Here is a 21,318-nt window from a genome sequence, read left to right as displayed (position 1 = left end):
TATTTAAATAGACTTGTAGGGTTGAATGTGAGTCTGTTGTACAATTTTTTTTGTCATTAAGCTGTGTTTCTATCTCATCTAGAGAATCAACTTTGTTAAGTACTATATCAGGATTGGTTTGTAGCTCTCTTATGCTGTTCTCTCCCTTTTAGTGAGATTGCCATTTCCTATAATAGGCATGTTAGATCTAGTAGTGTTGTAAAGTTCAGTCAACTCCTTTTCAATCACTCTCTGATAGGTATCCATCCAATGATCTCTAGTTTGTATGGGATAAAAATAACTAGTGTCTTAAAACTTGTATGTAGTGCATTTATTGGTTAATATTTCACTGCATCTTGTAGATTGTTGAGCTAATGTAATTAAGTTGGTTAGATCAGTAAGGTCTGTAAATTTAAGACCCACTGAATGTGTAGACGGTGTTAAAAGTTGTGAAAAATTATTTAATTCTTCTAAATTATGAAAGTGCTTCTTCAAAACTAATTTTCTAACAAATTTATTAGTGTCAATAAGTGCATCAAACAAATCAAAATTATTAGCGGGTGAATAAGATAACCCTTTATTTAATAGTGAGATATATATAAAATCACTTAGGGTTATAAAGTCAGGAAAAAATACTAGTTAGGTGGAAAAAATGTACATGTGCTATAATTGATTAATTTGCATATTCTTCTCTTATTTACCATGGCAACAAATAAGCTATGTCTATATGTGGATACAAATTAGTGCAAATTATCTAAGTATAAAATACTTCACAATTCATATGTAATAATGACCTTACAATACAAAGAGTATTGCTAACTTAACTTGAAAGTGCCTTGTAACTGGCTTATGTGTGCTTCATTATCTCAAGAGACAATCCAGTTATGATAGTTAGACAAGCTAATATCATTACATTGACTATATACTGCCCTCACTTGAACTTGGGCTTTGTAAGTGAACAAAAAAACAACTTAGATATATATCATTTTTGTCTGTACTTCCAGTTAACAAGGACAACTCCCTCTCTTTACTGGTGTCAAAACAAATAAAATACAATTTTTAGATGACAAAGAAAAAATGCTGAAGTGTTCACAAAAACAAACTAACATAAATATAAGATGTAAAGGGGCAGTAAAGTCAAAAGTAAACATAAATGCAAGGGAGAGAGCATAGAATTTTATATAACTTTACAATATATTTGTGTTATCAATTTTGCTTTGATCTCTTGAGTTCTCAACAATGTGTATTGCAATGTTAAACATTATTGCAAATACTGCTGTAACAGACTGCTAAATACACATGCACACTGGTAAATTGCTATCAGCCTACCTAGGTTTAATCTTTAACAAAGGATACCAAGAGAACAATTTTTTTTAGAAAGTCTGAAAGTTGTTTAAAATTGCATGCGCTGTCTGAGTCATGAACATTTTATTTTGATTTTACTGTCCCTTTAAATATCAAATTCTGTCATTTGTGTTTTAAGTGCACTGAAGGTTATTCTGAAACCAGAACTTGCCATGATAATAAGTTGCATTATTCATTGTTTTAGAGGAAGTTTCCTGCCCAATGTAACGTCACACTGCACATGTATTTTGCCAGCACACCTGCAATAATAGATATTAAGCAGTAAGCACTTTACACAACATTAAATGCATTACCATAATCTGATTTACTTTCCATTACCAGACACAGCCTATTGAATCTGACCTGCTTTATTCCATGAGAAACTGGAGGAAAGCTGGGCAATGGCCCCTATGACAAGGAGAGACAGTGCCAGCTTACTATCAGGGTAATAACCACAACTAAGTAAAATATTTTATAAACACATAGTTCCAGCCTTTATATATATATATATATATATACACACACACACACACACACAGTGTTCTCCTCAGGACCTTTTTAGCAGGTGCACCACCCAGACGATTTTACTGACCACCCGGCTAAAATTTTAACCAATATTAAGCTGAAATGGCTAATATTAAAAATATTACATTTTTATTGCACAAATTATCATTAAAGGGACCGGAAAGCCTATTTTTTTTTACATGATTGGGATAGAACAAACAATTTTAAACAATTTTCAAATTTACTTATATTATCAAATTTACTTCATTATCTTGTTATCCTTTTGCTGAAGGAACAGCATGACACTTGAATACATCTAGTTAGCCAATCAAAGGAGACAAATGTGTGCAGGCACCAATCAGCAGCTAGCTCCCACTAGTGTAGGATATGTGCGTATTCATTTCCAACAAGGGATACCAAGAGAACAAAGAAATTTTAAAATAGAAGTAAATTTATAACTGTCTTAAAGGATTACAAACTTTTACCGGTTTTTGTTTGAATAAAACACATATTTTAAATTACATTTATGAAATTAAAATTACCAACCTCAAACTCTTTCAAAACGAAGCCTCATTTACTTGTAAAACCGTTTTTAATTTTTCGTCTATAACGTCATCTAATCCAGCGCACTATTTTAGCCCCTATGTGTATATTACAATTAACCAATCATTTTTGCCGCTTTTGCATATAATTATAATACTAATTTGTACACAATCGCAAGCGCACCACAAAAATGGGCCAAATAGTGCTTGCGCATTTTGTCTTACTGATGCTGCAATTACAGCACCTCATAGGGAATAACGTATGCGCATTTGCAATAGCAATCGATGCTATCGTGTATCCAGACTTTCTATGCAGAAAGCAAAAAATATAATCCATCCGTCCTTATCTTTATTGCAGTGAACGATGCATGTTTGAAGCTTCACCAACTTAATCCTAATTTACAGACCGAATCTGTTAGTTGTTGGGTTATTGATCTTCAAACTGCATTGTTTATATGGTAAATTTCTATTTATTCTTACTCTTTTCAATACTATTATTACATAGTTTTTTTCAATATATTTGGCTTATCAAAAAATTTCGATATTTATATTACGACTTTCATGTAAAAGACACTGCCCTTCAAGTGTACATAAATGATGTTACCACATAATACATAATGGTTAACCATTTACAATTACATTGTACTGGAACTCTTAATTTCTGTATCATGTACTGTCACATTCGCTATACCTTAATTATTTATTTATTTATTTATTTATTTGGCAAAAAATGTATTTACACTTTTAATTGCAATCATTTTCTTTGACTATTAGTTTCTCAATGTATTTTTCAAAATTACTATTATTTTACAAAATTACTTATTTTTCAAAAAGACCAATTTGTTTATATGTACAAATATATACAGGTATATATTTCATGAATGATGTACAAATAATAGTTCAGTAAACAAATACATTTATTTACAACATAACTGCAGTACATATATTGGATTTAATAAGCATTATATATTAGTATAAAAGACTGAACAACAATAAGAAAAATCTTAAACATAGGAAGTATTTACAAGTAGGTGCCGTTAATATTGATAAACTTTTTATAATTTCGTGGGAAAATTCATATGTATGTTATATATCCAATTTATATATTTAAACCTTTAGTCGATAATATATTAATACAATTACTTTCTATTTGAAGAATTAGATACTTTGTAATGATGCTCGTTATAACTAGGGAGATTCTGCAATACTTACCTATCAATGCGCTGACGGATCTTATTATGTAAGATCGATAGAGCGGGTCTTCTGTGTCAGAGCAGGTCTGGAAGGGAGTGATGTTGTGGAAGACATTGCGCAATCTCGCGCATGTGCTATTGAAAATTCGGCTGCCATCTTCAAACTGCAGTTTGCACACCGGATTGGCTAGCAGCGGCAGATACCCACAGAGTGGGTTCGGAAACATTATTTTTTTAGAAATAAGATTGCAGCGATCAGGTAGGAAAGTCATAAAGACATCATATGACAAATATGTTTAAAAAGGTTAAAAAAAAAAAAAAAAAAAGCCAAAATATATTGAACTTACAGTGGTCCTTTAAAATGACATGCTCTATCCATAGCTGCCAACTGTCCCGTTTATGCCGGGACAATCCTGGAATTTGAGACCTAGTCCTGGGCCATTTAAATGTCCCGGCAAGTAGCAGGCTGCAGCTTAGCTAGTGGCGTGTGTGTGGGACAGTGTCACTCTCCTCCTTTGAACCTTAGAGATCAATTCACGATCGAGCGGTCAGGCAGTGAAGTCAGCACGCAACGTCACTGTCAAGTGACCCCACGTTGCCGCTCTGCATACTGGAGCACCAGCCCTTCTCACATGCAGCGGATCCTGGACCTGACAGGACACACACCCTACTCTGCAGAGCCAGATCTGAGTGGACGACAGTCTGGCTAGTTTCCATCAATCAGGAGGACCATGTCCGTTCTATGTAGAATGGAGTATGAGGGATAGTAATCGCCTGTACGTACAGAAAGTTAAGTGTCAGTTGAGTTGTTTGTACTGACAGTGTGATACTAGCTAATACTATTCACAACGTGCTGCACCCACAATCCTGCTTACCTAGACCATAATGCACACTTGGTATAATATAGTTATACTGATATATCTCTTCACTAACAGCTTTACTGCTTAGTATTGTTCTACTGAGTGCAGGGCTGCGTCTAGACTTTACACATTTGTGGTGCTAACAACGGTTGATACAGAGCTATTTATGAAGGTAAAGGTTGGTAAATGTTGGGTGGCAGAACTCTCTTCTTTCTATCCCCCCACCTTCCACCCATTGGCACTCATTTGAGCTAAGGATATGTAAAAAAAAAAATGCTTTGCCGATTTATAACTTTTGACACTTTGGATAATTGGTGGCTGCTACAATAGCTAATTATCTTTATAAACCAAAATACATACATAATATATTCACTAATTATTGTATTGTATGGCATAGTTGCCAAACTTTCCTGACATCATCCATGTCCACAGAGGTAAATGTTGAGCTTTGAAATAGTATAAATCTTAGGCAATGTTTTGCAAAATGAAATGTGGTCTGTGGTAGGAACCCTGATGTTGGAATGTGTTTGATTAGGGATTGCCCAAGAGAAAGTGCCCCAAAAGTTTGTTTTTTCCTACTTCCCATTCTGTATCAATTTATGAGCAGGAAAGTAAAATATAGCAGTATTAGCCTTTTGTCAAAGGATTTGTGTTCCTAAGATGCATTGCATACATTTTTGACTATGAAATGATAATGTCATGTTTTTTTGCTGTTAAAGTCTGTGATGGTGGAGCTAATGGCTTATGTGCATACATTTTCCTTTTGCTCCCATTTCTTTCATTAATTCCATTCGGTACATTCTACTTAATAATAATAAATAGGTGGAGCTACATTATGTTAATTATGTGAGTTTGGCAAAGTGGGCGGAGCTTTAGGGCAGGGGGTGTGGTAAAAAAAAATCATGCAGGTAATTGATAGCTGCAAAGTGTCCCTGGAATTTTTTTTTAAATGTTGGCAACTATGTCTATCTGTATCATGCAACTTTAATTTTGACTTTCCTATCCCTTTAAATACAGTTATGTTAAATTATGCTTTAATTTGTGCTTTAGAAAGCAGAAAATGATATACTATCAGAAAATATTACACTGCCCCCACTCGGCTATTTCATAATGCCACCTGGCTGACAACATTTTCTGTGGAGAACACTGATTATATATATATATATATACAGTATATATACACACACACGTCAGTACTATATTGCTCATATATTTAAAGAAATATATAATATTATTAAAAGATACTGAATTAATAAAAAATAATTCAACTTTTATTTCTCTCTTTTATGAAATAGAGAAAAAGCAGGTAGTGTAAAAGGGATTTTTCTTTCTTTTTTAAATAAAATGATATACACTCTGTGTCGTCTGTCCCTATGTTATATGTAGCTATGACTCTGAGAAATCAATAGGCACATATTGACGTTATTATGGTGATATAGAAAGTCTACATCAAGGGAGGGTTGCACTAACAGGTCAGGTGGAAGCGACTTCTCATGTCTGCCATTCCCATTCATTAGCTAGAATAAGTTAGTCATTTTATTTTTCTTTCAGGACTATGAAAGGCAAGGGCACCTTGTCCCCAGCAAGCAAAGCCTTCCAACCAGCAGTATATCAATGCTGAGACTGTGCTCATAAGTACAGGGAGACAAATGGGGATTTGGTTACGAAGAAAACATCTACACTGAACAGTGTTCAAACCATAGGGGAGTCTTAATTTCTCTAAAACTGCTATCGGGAACAATCTCCTGGAGTCCTCAGTTAACTCCCTTGTATGTGTCAGTATATCTTGGATACAGTAACCATACACTTAGGCAAAATAAGCACAGTTTTGCCTGAGCAGGATCATCAAAGATAAGGCGTTGTCAGCTTGATAGTTCCCCGAAATGTATCACAACGTTCAATAAAAGTTTCCTTGTGACTTATAACGTGTGATAAGGCAGTGCTATAAATGTTATCACCTGCCACCATTAGAAACCAGATCAAAAGAGTTAGATTTATTGTGCTTCACAGAATGAATAAGGTAGAGCAAGTGTGATAATCCTATTCAAAGATTTTACATATGCCTGAGAGAATTCTGAGTAGAATTTCCCTGACCGTAGATATTCAGAATTTTTTAAGGGTCACGCAAATTGGCAACATGATCAATAAAAGGGACAGTTTAGTCAAAATTAAACTTTCATGATTCAAGTTTAAATAACTTTCCACATTACTTTTATCATCAAATTTGCTTTGTCATTTTGGTATTCTTTGTTGAAAGCTAAACCTAGTTTAGCTCATGTGCTAATTTACAAGCTGTCGAAGGCCACCCTTTTATTTCAGTGCATTTTTTTTACAGCTAGACAGCACTAGTTCATGTGTGCAATATGGATAACATTGTGCTCACTCTAGTGGATTTAGTTAGTCAGCACTAACTGGGTAAAATGCAAGTCTGTCAAAAAAACTGCAATAAGTGGGCAGCTTGCAGAGGCTTAGATACAAGGTAATCACAGAGGTAAAAAGTTTTGTTTATGCAAAACTGGGGAATGGTAAATAAAGAGAGTATCTATCTTTTTAAACAATACAAATTCTGGAGTAGACTCCAACTTATAACACTGAAAATGTAAAAGATAACACTAAAGATTGAAATGGATATGTTGTTGTGTTAGTTATTGCTTTATTACAGAACAATCATATTCATATACAGAAACCCTTCAAACAAAACTGTGCATAAAAAATCTAAAATAGGTGAAGGGTTAAATCAAAGCTTTGTAGGCAAGTGACGGCCCACAGACAGACCACAGTCTATTCCTATTGTCTACTGCAGGGGGGAAAAATCCCATTTGTAGTTTCTGAAAACAAATTGTTTTAATATTTAGCTACAAACGCAACATTTGTATTCCCTCATTGCTTTCTTTTTCTTATTAAATTCAATTTCTCATGAAATTTAAAAAAAAAAACTTTTACGTGGTCAGTGCAAGAGTTAAAAGTATAGTCCTTTTAAAGTCTTCTGATGAGTCTGGTGTTGGCTATCGTGTTCTTGTGGCTAAAAAATAAATACATTAAAAACAGTTTTGCATGAAAACTATTAATTGGAACTATGATTGATACTGATATTCTCATGCATGGATTTACACAGCAGATACTACAGCATACGTTTGATAGGCTGTGATACACATCTACAAAACAGAATAAAAAGCAGTGTTATTATACAAAGGAATACCCAGTAAACTTTTTTTAAAAATAATTTTTTAGATAGAAATAAAATTAAATGTAAAGTCTCTTTAAACCTATTTAACATTCCCGTTGAAAATAATATAACGGCTACTACAAAGACATTCTCCTGTTGTAGAGATATTAATCATAAGCAAAAGAAGTTCATTATACTGTACTTGGTTTTTCTAGGCAGAGAAATATAAGGAGCAGACGGTTCTGTCTTATGACATACAGGTGACAGCTGCTCCGAAAACTTTAAACTGTTTATTCAATGGAACATAAATAGTGAATGCATTTGTGATTGCAGAATACTCCAAATCATTCTTCAAAGGGCTCACAGCTTCTTTGGATCACTGTATGAGAAACCAATTAGTTTTATTTCATATGTAAATGGAAAAGGGGAAACTGCAAAGAGGAATTCATTACTGATCATATCCAGGCAGCTCAAAGCTTCTATTTCAAAAAGTCTTTTCAAACTTCAATCTACTGCTTTGTAATCCCGCAGAACCTAAATCACATTTTTATATATATATATATATATATATATATATATATATATATATATATATATTTTTTTTTTTTTAAAAGTACCTTCTTTTTTTTTTTTTTTTAGAGATGAGACCTAATGTTAAAATTGTTGTCTAACCACTTATGCTAAATTAAAACCCTAAAAAACACTGAGCACAGTAGGATTTCATCCTGACACCATAAAAGGAGGTTTGCGAGCTTTTACAAGTATTTAATGAACCAAGCAACCGATTTGTTTGAATGAAACCAAAACTCCAGCTGTGTGTATTTAGGAAAGAGATGTCAAACGTTTACTAGTGCAATCCAGATTTAACCACAATTAAACTTGTTATTGCCCGAACGCACAAAACATCGGTGTATAAGGTGCTTATTTAGCAAATCTGTTAAAATACCAAAGCAATATATTATTCCCTTATTACATGTAGATTGCTTATGTTGCAGCAGAGACGCTAGGCACAGCTAAGCTCGAGAGGCCAAAGAGCTATATGCCCAAGGCGAATTATAGCACATTGTTCAAGGAGAGGCAATTCATGTGCTTCATAGAGTTTTTATGGTTCTCTAAAAGTACCATGTGCTGCAAGAAGGAATCCTGAAAAAACACATTTGTATCATAAATGAGTTATCAGCCCAACAAAATGCAGAAAGAGAAGATTTATATTGAAATCTGTGTAGTGGTTAATCTGGATTGCTGGATAGGGTCTGATTTTTGGCACTAAATAAGTAAATATATACATAATTTTCTTTATATTGGAATGCACCCAACTCTTAGTTCATCTGAGTAAATTATATACATACTGTATATATATCTATATATCTATATATATATATATCAGTCTCATAAGTATGCGCACTCACAGGATTTATATAAAATGTATTTAAACTTTATTGAAGAGATCGCTGAAGATCAATGTTTCGTCCCTAGATGGAGCCTTTATCAAGACAACATGTCAATTTACACGGTGTACTGCTAACACAGGAGCGGCTAATAAGCCGTCCTCCCAACGTCGATAGGCTAATTTTTCTTTCATGATTTGGATAGAACATTTGCTTGATTCTCTTGTTATCATTTGCTGAAGGAACAGCATTGCACTACTGGATTGATTAACACATTTAGTTAGCCAATCACAAGAGACAAATGTGTGCGGGCACCAATCAGCAGCTAACTCCCACTAATGTAGGATATGTGCATATTCATGTTCAACAAGGGATAGAAAAAGAACGAAGCACATTTGAAAATAGAAGTGAATTTTAAAGTGTCTTAAAATTACACGCTCTATCTGAATCATGCAAATTTAATTTTGACTTTCCTATCCCTTTAAAGGATTATTGACATGACTTATTTGTAAAGTATTTAATCAAGAAATATAAAAAATAATCTGGATTAACTAAAAGCAGAGATAAATAAAGTCAAGTTGTTAGCTAAACAGCTGGCAATAAATACAAACATCATCATATACTTTAATAGGGATTTGTATTATTACTGTTGTAGCTACACCTCTTTACCTTAAAGGGACAGTCTACACTAAAATTGTTATTGTTTAAAAAAGATAGATAATGTCTTTATTACTCATTCCCCAGCTTTGCACAACCAACATTGTTAGATTAATATACTTTTATAACATTTAAACCTCTAAATTTCTGCTTGTTTCAAAGGCTCTATAGACAGCCTCTTAATCACATGCTTTTTATTTGCTTTTCACAACAAGATACTGCTAGTTCATGTATGCCATATAGAGCCTGAGGAGGTATTTAAGCACAACACAGTACTAAAATGCAAGTCAATAGATAATATATAATATGTCATGTGATCAGGGGGCTGTCAGAAGATGCTTAGATACAAGGTAATCACAGAGGTAAAAAGTATATTAATATAACTGTGTTGGTTATGCAAAACTGGGGAATGGGTAATAAAGGGATTATCTATCTTTTAAAACAATAAAAAAAATCTATTGTAGACTGTCCCTTTAATGAATCTGTTTTTATCATCTATCAAGGCTTAGGAATGCAAATAAATATTAGATAAGAAAACACAATGTTTAACAACAAGATAATCAACCAGTACTTAAAGGACTAATTACAGGACCCACATAGTTGTGCTTGCATTTACAGTGAGCCGTATTGCTGAGTTCAGTGTATGTGAACCGATTACAATTTGTTTGCTAAAAACTAGAGACAGTTACTATAAGCAACCTTAACCAGTGGCATGTATTGTGGGTATCCAAGCTCTTTCACAGTAAACATTTCCCTTTAATATAAGTGGTTTGCTCATGTAATGTTTTAATGTGAAGGGGCATGTTGTACATTTCTATATTAAAATATATGTGACAGTCTCTAAGACTTTACTTCTTAGTCATACATTTTGGGTTAATCTATATTTATCTACAAAGATATATATATTCTCTCAAAGCATGATGAGTGTCACACAGTTAATAAGAAACATACAGGTTGAAGCTTAAAAGGGACAGTACACTGTAAATTTGTTTTTCCCTTAATGTATTTTCAATGACTTGTTACACCAGCTGCAGAGTATAAAATGAATGACAAATTGTATTTTTGGGTTTATTTGTGTATATGAATTAGCTGGTTTTGTGCTTTTTAAACAACAGCCTATTACAATGAGTTGAACTTGCAGGTAATATTAGATCTCATTATGTTATCACTTTGTGTACACACATTTGCTTTCTTATCTTATATTTGTCTGTAAACTAAAGCTCAATACTTAGAGAGAACAATGTAAAACTAAAATGTTTTACTTAACTATCCTGCACCCCACTGGGAGTGTAATTTTTCCTGCTGGTTATGTTTACATAGGCTTGCCAGTAGTCTAGACTACAGTACAGAAACTTTCAGTGTAGGTGGCAGGGGCGAAACTACAGGGTGTGCAGAGGTCGCAATTGTGACTAGTCCCCCAAGGGTGGGGCCCAACTTAAAAAAAAAAATTCTAAATAAAAAACGTTGGCCTGACACTGCTTGCACTGATATCATGTGAGTGTGACATGATGCTTCACTAGTGTCTCTGACTACAGGGGTTAGAATTTCTGTTTTACCCATTGGTGTTTATGTGTATGTATGTGACTGTGTGTGTATTTCTGTATGTGTGTGTGTATTTCTGTATGTGTGTGTGTATGTTTGTGGAACCAGCAAATTACAGACTGTGTTACTACAGCATGGGGGGAGGGGGTAAACAGTGTCACTATACAGTACCACTATATACAGTACGGGGGGGGGGGCTGGACTATGTCACAGACTACTATGGTCACTTTATAAAGTACTGGGGCGGGTAGGGTCAGGCCAGCCATCTCACCGGCAGATTACAGACTGTGTCACTGACTCACTATATACAGTACTGGTGGGTTAAACAGTGTCAATATATACAGTAATAGGGGTCAGACCATCTCAGACTGTGGGCACAGGGTACCTCCTTTTGCAGACATGTAATCTGATTCACATTTTTTTTTCTGTGTTAAATGTAAAAAAAAACAAAAAGATATGTATCAAATTCACTTTTTTTTTTTTTTGGGGGGGGGGGGGGGGGCTCCTTCTTAGATTCTTGCACCTGGGGCCCTGGTAGGTGGGGATACCACGGGCTAAATCAGCTATTTCAAATGCCAAAATAGGGGTAAAGGAGCTACTTGTAAACACTTTAATACACTCCAGCAGGTAAAATGGATCATTGGGAAAAATTTAAATGGGAGAAAACTGTTGGGTAAACTGTCCCTTTAATAACAACATGTTTATTTCTAAGCATTAAGTAAATAAACATATTTTTAAGACAATACGCTGAGATACTCATATTAGGTCTTATAAACCTGGCTGTGAAAAAGAATAAGTGAATGACAAACAGCTTTGTCATGATGAAAATGTTCTGAGGTCAGTAATGTGCAAGTGTGCATTCCTTCCATTGGGAATAATCACTTGAGTACGATTTCAGACTGTGATTGAAAGCATTAAACAGCTTTGATCTCTAGTTATTAACATATTTTATGGCTGTTGGAACGAATATACCTGTAATGAACATTACAGTAATAATAGCAGCATTATATTTTCATGATCCTCATCTGACATACAACTAAATTACACATCTACACTGCCCTAGTAAATAGTCAATAACATGGCATAACAGCGGTTTCCAACATAGGCAACACTATATATATATATATATATATATATATATATATATATATATATATATACACACACACACACAGTGGTTGAAAAATCTGTTTAAAAATTTGAAAGGTCAGATGTCATATTAATTATATCATATATATGCAGAGAAGAGCAATAAACCCAATGGAACCAAGAATAATGTTATAAAGGGGTTAAATCACTGCACCAACACAAACTAATATAGGGGCTGAGGTCAGACTTCTGGTTAATTTAAAAAAATTGGCCTTAATTGCCCCCCAAATAATGTGGAAAGTTCATTTGTGAAAATAAAAAATATCAGCATCTTTATATTAAAAAAAAACAAAGAAAAAAAAACAGCACAAAGTAATTATAAGAGGTTTAAGTGAGTTAAGTGAGATAATGTAGAGGTTAAATCACTGTTCTATATCAGCAGTATTGTAACACTTGATTGTCTGGATCATATTCAACAGTATAGTAGCCCCCCACCTGCCAAAAAAAAAACAACAGATTAAAAATAGCACATATACCAGTGCTTGACAAATGTGTTTAAAAATTAGGAGCCAGTAAGAATATTTAGGAGCCAGGCATATTTTTAGGAGCCAGACCGTTGGATTTGTATATAGACATATGGAGAATAACCCAAAAAGTTAGGAGTTAGGGGTAAAATTCTAGGAGCCAGTGGCTACCAGGCTCCTGGGTTTGTCGAGCCCTGAAATATACAAACCTACCTACATAAACATGTATTTAATGAATACATTCTAATAGGACAGTATTCACCAGTACAAATACCAGAGCAGATCTTAGAGTGTGGCATGTGTTATAATTGTGTTATGTTTACTATTTTAGAAAACATACTGCAACAAGCAAACAACATTTAAAAGTGCAATATGCATCACTGTGTTGTTACCAAAGATGCAGCATTTATGCTACATGATTCTTAAAGAACAATGGAGACACTATTGGTGCCCAGGACACTAATTGGATGCCATGCCATGGAAACAGTGTTCAAACCAAGAAGAATAAACATTCGCCACCCACTGGTAACTAGCGAAGCTGGCTCCTGCTTGGCCTTTCTTGATCACATAAAATGCTGAACAGACAGTTCCTTGTTTTTGTGTACGCTGTTTTGATAGGTCTGCTAAGCTAGTATGACCACAAGAGATTAATAGCTTTGACCAAATAATGTGGTAACCATGCAAATCATGTGCTGTTCTAGTTTGTTTGGTAGCTCCTCAGCAAGGCTCCACACACTGTTATCCTTGCACGGTTGCCAGGAAACACAACATCGCTTTAATGGGAAGCCTAGGTTGTAAGGGTCATGAAGAAACTTTATCAACACTTTTACTTCATGAGTCTGCATTTCTAATTATTCTATAATAAGATAAAGTGGAGATGTGCCCATTTGTTGTGATCTGACACTTCAAGCTTCAGTAGATTGTTGTGTAAACATTACAGGGTAACACAGATGGTCCCCTACAGTGCCCAGTCCAAGTCTATAGATACAGCCAATAAACAGTTTAAACACAGTTTGAAACTCTTTTTTTAAATAGACAAGTTTAAATCATATTCCTATTTGGGCAGACATTGGAGCAGAAGAATCTTAGTCATATAGGGGCTGAATTTCTAGCATAACTATATGTGTGTGCATGTATATATATATATACATGCACACACACACACACATATATAGGGCTAGATTTCGAGTGGAGCCCACAATATTGTACTTTCGTGAGCACAATATTTGCGCTCCACTCAGTATTACTGGCACGTGCAATGTGCGCTGGTATTACACGTAAAGCACAAGAGAGAGCGCTTCCATAGGCTCCAATGGGAGCATTGTCCTGATGCTGATAGGCATGGCACAGAACCTAATGCAGAGAAGGGGGTTAGTTTGCACGGTGTTGGGCAGCATATTTAAAATATATATTTATAAGAATATATACTTATGTGTTTATATGTGTATATACACATATTAACACAAAAATATATATGTATATAAGCATATTATATATTTACAGTACACCGTCCCCATAGAACGCTATGTAAAGGCACTTTTCAGTGACATCCACTCACTTAAACCTCTTATAATTGCTTTGTGCTGTTTTTTTTTGTTAGTTTTTTTAAATATAAAGATGCTGATATTTTTTATTTTCATAAATGAACTTTCCACATTATTTGGGGGGGGGGCAATTGATGCCAATTTTTAAAATTAACCAGAAGTCTGACCTCTAGTTAAAGGGACATTCTACACTACATTTTTCTTTGCATAAATGTTTTGTGGATAATCTATATTTATGTAGCCCATACAGGTTTGTTTGTTTTTTAAATTATAGTTTTTCTTATTTTTAAAAAACATTGTGATGATTTTCAGACCAAGCCCCTAAAGTTTCTTAAGAAGAGTGTTTAACTTCTCCAGCTTGCTCCCGTTTGCTTAAAGGGTCTTTTTATATGCAGGGGAGGGGGTGATTGTCTGTTATTTTTGCTTTCCAGCCCATATCAGTGGGTGTCCCATTCTAAACTTTTCAACAGTGCTAAACTTGGAGCTTCAAACTAAGTTTTTAAAAGGTTTTTTACTTTATTTTTAAATCAGGATATGTGTATATTATACTTCATAGAAGTGTCTATTACATGCAGTTATATGAAAATTGGTGTATACTGTCCCTTTAATTTTGCTTAGCGTGAATTGCTACAGCAAGCTTGCAGTAGTGGGTAATCCAAGGATTACCCGGGTAAAACGGACATTAACCAATCGGATGTGGGTAAACCCTTATGTGCCGTAATCCCCCCATCTACACTATTTCTTTTGTCTCCGCCTGGGGGGTTCAAGGAAGGTGCCGCTGATCCTCTGGCATCCACCCCAAGTGAACCTTGGGGAATGAGGTTTACAAGGGGGGGGGGGAGTTTGCCCCCCTTGAACCCCCCAGGCAGAGGCAAAAAAGATAATGATGATAGGGGAATTGCAGTGCATGCTATAAATGTTTGATGCAGTGACTCCGCACTCTGAGGGGATTTATTATCTTACATTGGGTTTTACCCACAGCCGCTTGGGTAATGTCCGTGTTACCCGGGTAATCCTAGGATTACCCAATATCTGACTCTACCCACAACATTATATATATATATATATATATATATATATATATATATATATATATATAGATATATATATCACTTAAAAACAGGAACCATAAATAGGTTTAAGGTAAAAGGAGGATCTTGAAAAAATAATATAATAATAGGATCAAAATAAACAGGGTAATAGCGCATTTCCACTGAGGCTTCATTTTTCAAAAAAAATACTACTCAATGAAGTAGCTCCAAATTTCAGTACTGACAAATGTATTTAAACTTAGTTGTCATACAAGATATGTGTAAAACCAGAGCTAGAAAATCAGACTTCATTTTACTTGCTGGAGTGTTTTAAATTGTTTACAAGTAGCTCCTTTACCCCTATTTTGGCATTTGAAATAGCTGATTTAGCCTATGGTAGCCCAACCTATTGTAAAAGTTTCTATACTGGAGTATATTCTATTGAATAGCCTAAGTAAACACAGCCAGCAGAAGAGATTACACTCTCAGTGGGGGGCATGATAGTTAAGTAATAAAATGATAATTTTCCATTGTTCTCTCTATGTATTGAGCTTTAGTTTTCAATACAAATATAAGATAAGGAAGCAAGTCTGTGTACACAAAGTTATAACATAATGAGATCTGAAATTACCTGAAGCTCAACCCATTGTAATAGGCTGTGGTTTAAAAGCACAAAACCAGCTACGTCATATACACAAATGAACCAAAAAATGCAATTTCTCATACATTTTATACTCTGCAGCTGGTATAACAAGTCATTGAAAATACAATATAAAAACAATTTTACAGTGTACTGTCCCTTTAATGAAAAGTTGTACAGACAAAAAAAAACCCTGAACACAATGGTGATCTAGTTAGTAAATCTAGACTAGTATGTGGCTGTCATTGACTTGTCACTGACCTACAATTCAAACACGTCACAGTGCAACAGCAGAATGTTTTTATAAACTGACTAAGAGGATTAAGGCAATCAAAGCCCTAATTAATTTTAAAACACATTAAACTGTGAATTTAATTATTTGAATTTTCAGAGGTATTTTCATAAGTAATACTATTTGAGTACAGCTGAATTACATACATGCAGCGGTACATAATTCTTAAAAAGGTTACAAAAGCCCTAAGGGGCACAAGTAAACCACATTCTGATCATAACCACAGAGACACTCACTCTTTATAAAGAGGAAAAAATGTATAAATATCTGCAATGAGCTGCAGTAGTGTTAGGGTCAGAGATGAGATAATTACTGTACTTGAGGGAAAAATAAACATATAGTGGATGTGGGTGTATCAAACATACTTACTGATATCTCATTTTGATTCTGTCACTATCTGGGCTGCAATACAGTCTTTCCATATGCTCCTGTGAATCATCATTCACACTCTGCCAGATGCCGGTGGAGATTCTCCTAACTTGCCAGTGATAAGGCAATACTGTATGATGTTTTTGGCAATCCTTACCATAAAAGCACAAACCCTGTAAAAAATCCACACAAATGTCTACCCCATCCCTTTGATGGATATGATATTGTAGCTGATTCAAAAGTTCAAATACAAGCAGCAGAGATGCCTCCTCAGTTTTGTCTTCAAATATCCCAGAGTTTGAGTTGTTATTTTGGCTTAAATTGAATTGGTCCATACAGCTATTATCTTGAAACAGCCCAGATGAAGAATTTTCTAAAATCTTGTCCAGGCAGTCTGGAATGGTGGAATCGTTTGAGTTTGTTTGTAAGAGATCCTGGAAAGATCCATTAGCAGTGTTACTGTCAGTGGGACTAGAGTTGTCTGAAGGAAATGCTGGTACAGGAGTTTCAATTACATTTGGTAGGCATTCTCCAATATTGTCTTGTTCGTTTGTTATAGAGGATGGGTGATCTGTCACAGGTCCAAGGCTTGGATCCCCTGGTATCGTCGTATTGGCCTGAGGACATTGCTGTTCCATACCCAATTCCTTTTTTACAAGGGGCTCACATAAATTGCTAGTATTCCCAGTCTGATTCCTGGACACAAATATTCCATCAAGAGTACCAGACCCCAAAAAACTACTAAATATTGGCCGCAAGGCATGGATAGTGTCTGCATTTAACATTTTTTGTGCTTGCTTTTTTTTGAAACATGGCTTTACTGGAGGAATTTTATCCGATTGTTTGGGGAACTCTCCGTCCTCAGAATCTGGGCAATTCATTCCTGTACATGGGATCTTCACCGAACAATCATTTTCAGATCCAGTATCCATTAGCTGCAAAGTGCCCTCCATGTTCTCAGCCAAATCTTGTGGATAATCTACAGACAGATAAAACACAACCTAAATTAAACTGCTAATAATTCTCCCAAATCATTTAAGATAATTAAAATGCTGTACATGCACCATTGCTTCTCTCTGTGCTTGGCGCCTCCAGCATGCATGGTATGATGCTTAGAAAATGCTCTTACCCAGCACACCACCTTCACACATATACAGGAACTGAGCAGCAGAAATGAACGTTCCTTTCGTATTTCAAGTGACCAATCCCTTTGAGCTCGTAACTCCACTGGGTGTTTGGTCACATTTTACTTTTTGTTTACATTACACAGGAAGAATGAAACGGCACACAATGTATCACAAACATATATACAGGCACAAGCTGACTTACAGACAGCCTAAGGTCACATGGGTACACACCCTGTCTAACTCACTATCTTGTTCTCTGGCGTACACCCAGTCTGAGGCATTCACATGTCTGTTTCTCTTTCCCAACTCCAAAACTCAACCGGCTTTCATTCCACACCCCACATTACACACCATCTCACTGAATAGAAACCCTGTGTGCAAGGTTTATTTCAAGGTGTCTTGCAATACTCTCTGAGTTAGTCATAGATAAAAAGTAATTAGTGTGTTTGCTTTTAACCGCTTTGCCTAAGCAAAAGGCAACATATGAAATTAACCTCTTAGTTGAGGTGGTGCAATGTATCACAGTCCTTTTGGTAGTCAGTGTATTAACAGAGCTAAGTGGTTGTGTATCACAAATGTTACTTATATATCTGGTCTGGTTTCTTAACTTTTTTCAGATTTTAACTAATGTCCATTATTTTTTTGATTATAATATATTTTATTAAACAAAAATGGGTAGTTTTCCCCAACTAGGTTTCATTTGTTTGTTTTTTTTCATTTTAATTAAGAGAAGTGATGAACAATAAAGAGACACGCTATATGATTAAAATAATGTTATAATCGCTGAAGAAGGGGAAGCAAACAAAGTTTTACAGGTCATAAAATCTATTTGTGTGGAGGATTATGGGAAGTGTACGATCCTGGGAACAAACAGTATGTTCCACGTCTGCACATAAAAATACATGAATCAAAGAGCAATGAGAAGATGTATATTGGAAGAATGTTAGAATTTTACTCACAGAAAAGATTACACTGTAAATGCACTAAATATGTCTATAAATTCTGGGACTTCATTACTGTTGAGATGTACATATCAATTAAACTATGCTTTGGTGGCTCTAAATATAACAAAATATTTTGAAGCTGCACAAATATTCTGAGGGTCAATCATTTAGATGCAATTTATGTTGCTGATGTCATCATTAAATGGAATGCTTACTTTGAAAAAAGAAAAAAAAGGAGAAAACATCGGGGACTTAGCATTTTGCACTTAAACGTATGGGAATTGCATCATAATAAAAAAAATAAGCTTAATTAAAACACAATGTATACCTGTGAGAATTATATTTCACCTGAAAAGGTACAACACATACAGTCTGCACTTGATGTCTAATAAATATGCAGTTTATTAACTAACAATTTGCAAGCACCAAGTACTATGACAATACATTATATTTTACAAATTAAAAATGAACACATATACCAATTAACATAGTCTGGGTGCATTTAGTAACACAGAAGGTTTTCTGTGAAAACTACAGAATAACCCCCCAGAAATGTTTATTCATTTTGTATAAAGATATCAAATCTACATACCATGCAGTGCATTTTGATTACTTGCAAAATACACCTATTATTATGCTCATATTGTTAAACTTAATTTAAAAACAGAGAGGATAAAAAGACAGAAGAGACGTGCTTTTAAGCAGGGGGATATGGACATATACATTGCACTGTGGGATTTGCCTATGATATGCATGATAAGAGAGCTGGTGATGATTATATTACCAATTGCTGAAAGCAAATGGTCACTATCTGTTGCTAGAGCTTCAAATGTTATTCTACCTAACAGACTTAACTTGATTACCCCTCATTTAGTTAATTATTTTTATGTAAAATGTGTTACTTGAGTCAATAGTGAGATTTTTAACAGCAGAACAGCAGTGTGGGGCTCTTGGGAGTCACAGCAGGAGCTTCTAGGAGCTGCTATAAGTTATTCTGACTTATCACCTATTCTGGTGGCTCCAATGACAATCAATCATTAACATATATAGGACTTGGGAAAGTGACACCACATGGGGAGGGGGAACTTTCTAGTAATAACATTTAAATTCAGAACTGTGCTCATATATAATTATGGTGCAAAACACTCACTAAACCCAATCAGCTAATAATCAAAATATGTCTCAAATACAGATACAATCAGGATCATCACTACACTGCCTCTTTGTATTCAAGGCTTATATTGCTGTAAATCATTAATCTCATATATAATGAATATATATATATATATATATATATATATATATATATATATATATATTCATACATGCCTGATATCACAATTCATCCGTTTTATCAGCTACACACAGACAATGTCGCATGCAGCACGTAGAGCAGCCTTAGCCTTTACACCCTGTGACACCCCTGGCTCAAACCTCACCTCCAGGTGTCTTCTACAGGTAATAGAAAATAAACTGAGCCACATTAATTTATATAAAAAATAAAAGACTCCCTATTTATGCTAGTTGCATTAATCATTTTCAACAACTGGCAGATTCTCTCATTCCTTCATTTAGCATTAATTTGCTGTCCACCCTCAGAATTGACTAGTGACACAATACAGTCTAGCACAAAATCACTGAGCTACACACACAAGACAATGCACCATTTTACCACGTTAATCCCGTGTCTCTCCACATAAATATACACATATCTCATTTCACAATGCAATCTCTACACCTGCATAGAATTAGTAAATAGAACCCCATTGTCACTCTTGTCATAGCATCTCTGCATCCGCTTATCGCCCAAGTGAACCCCACATGCCCAGATAAGATCACATAATCTAGTATGGAGCGTGTAACAGTATGCTGCAGTCCCCTATCGCAGTGAAAAGGTTAAACTCTCCTAGCCCAGCTCAGTGCACAACTAACTTATAATCACATTTAGCTAAAGTTGAAAAAGCCTATAGCATTACATACCGGCAGACAAAGGACGCGGTGAAGACAGTACAGCATATAGGTTTGTTCTGGCAGGGTGCCTTACCTGCTGGAGAAGTAGCTCAACTGGTACGTCCCTATATCCCGGAGCTGCAGCTCAGTATAAATCCTGAATGAGCGGTATAGGGAGGTGGCACTGCTGAGCCTGCTCCCCCGTGCTGTTATGTACGTGACAAGCTACCCATTCCTGCTCTGTGCGCGGTCTGCTCTGCTGCCTGCTCTCTCAAATGTTACATTAGATTGTTTTAAATATCGCTTCCTGTAGCCCCTCCCAGAGGAGCCTGCACGACTCAGGGAGGAGAATGTATAGAGCAGAAGGCAGAGTGTGAAGTGTCAAGCTGCCCGAGCCCCTGGCTGCTGTTGCTGGCGCCAGGAGGTTTATACTGCCACCTGCCGGACAAAGGCACGTGCTTTGCACACTGTAATGCCACTGCAGGGTGACACAGCTCAAACCATGATACTTGTGTAACATATTTTATTTGTAATAATGTGTTAATGAATTCGTTTTTTTTTATTATTATTAAACGAATGCCTATTTTTAAACTGTGTAAAAGGATTAAGTATAACATATTAAGAAAATTGTTG

The 21,318-nt window shown here is 35.2% G+C and overlaps 1 protein-coding gene across 3 annotated transcripts in view; it reads right to left on the bottom strand.

Annotated features, from left to right (window-relative positions):
- Positions 1 to 20,970, bottom strand: part of TIPARP (TCDD inducible poly(ADP-ribose) polymerase) — a 57,897-nt gene extending 36,927 nt beyond the window's left edge. The window contains exons 1-2 of one of the 3 annotated variants that reach the window (XM_053710082.1): positions 20,716 to 20,970; positions 16,665 to 17,643 (exon numbers count right to left, since the gene is read on the bottom strand). In XM_053710082.1, the coding sequence (XP_053566057.1) occupies positions 16,665 to 17,617 (953 nt within the window). In that variant the 5' untranslated portion in view covers positions 17,618 to 17,643; positions 20,716 to 20,970. Of the gene's footprint in view, positions 1 to 16,664; positions 17,644 to 17,793; positions 17,921 to 20,715 lie in introns of those variants that run through there. The other 2 variants (XM_053710081.1, XM_053710080.1) reach the window with 2 other exon arrangements.
- Positions 20,971 to 21,318: the final 348 nt, after the last annotated feature.

This window comes from Bombina bombina, chromosome 4 (assembly GCF_027579735.1).
Source record: "Bombina bombina isolate aBomBom1 chromosome 4, aBomBom1.pri, whole genome shotgun sequence".
Lineage (NCBI taxonomy): Eukaryota > Metazoa > Chordata > Amphibia > Anura > Bombinatoridae > Bombina > Bombina bombina.
Note: the sequence above shows the minus strand (reverse complement) of the source record. Positions and strands in the feature narration are given on the sequence as shown.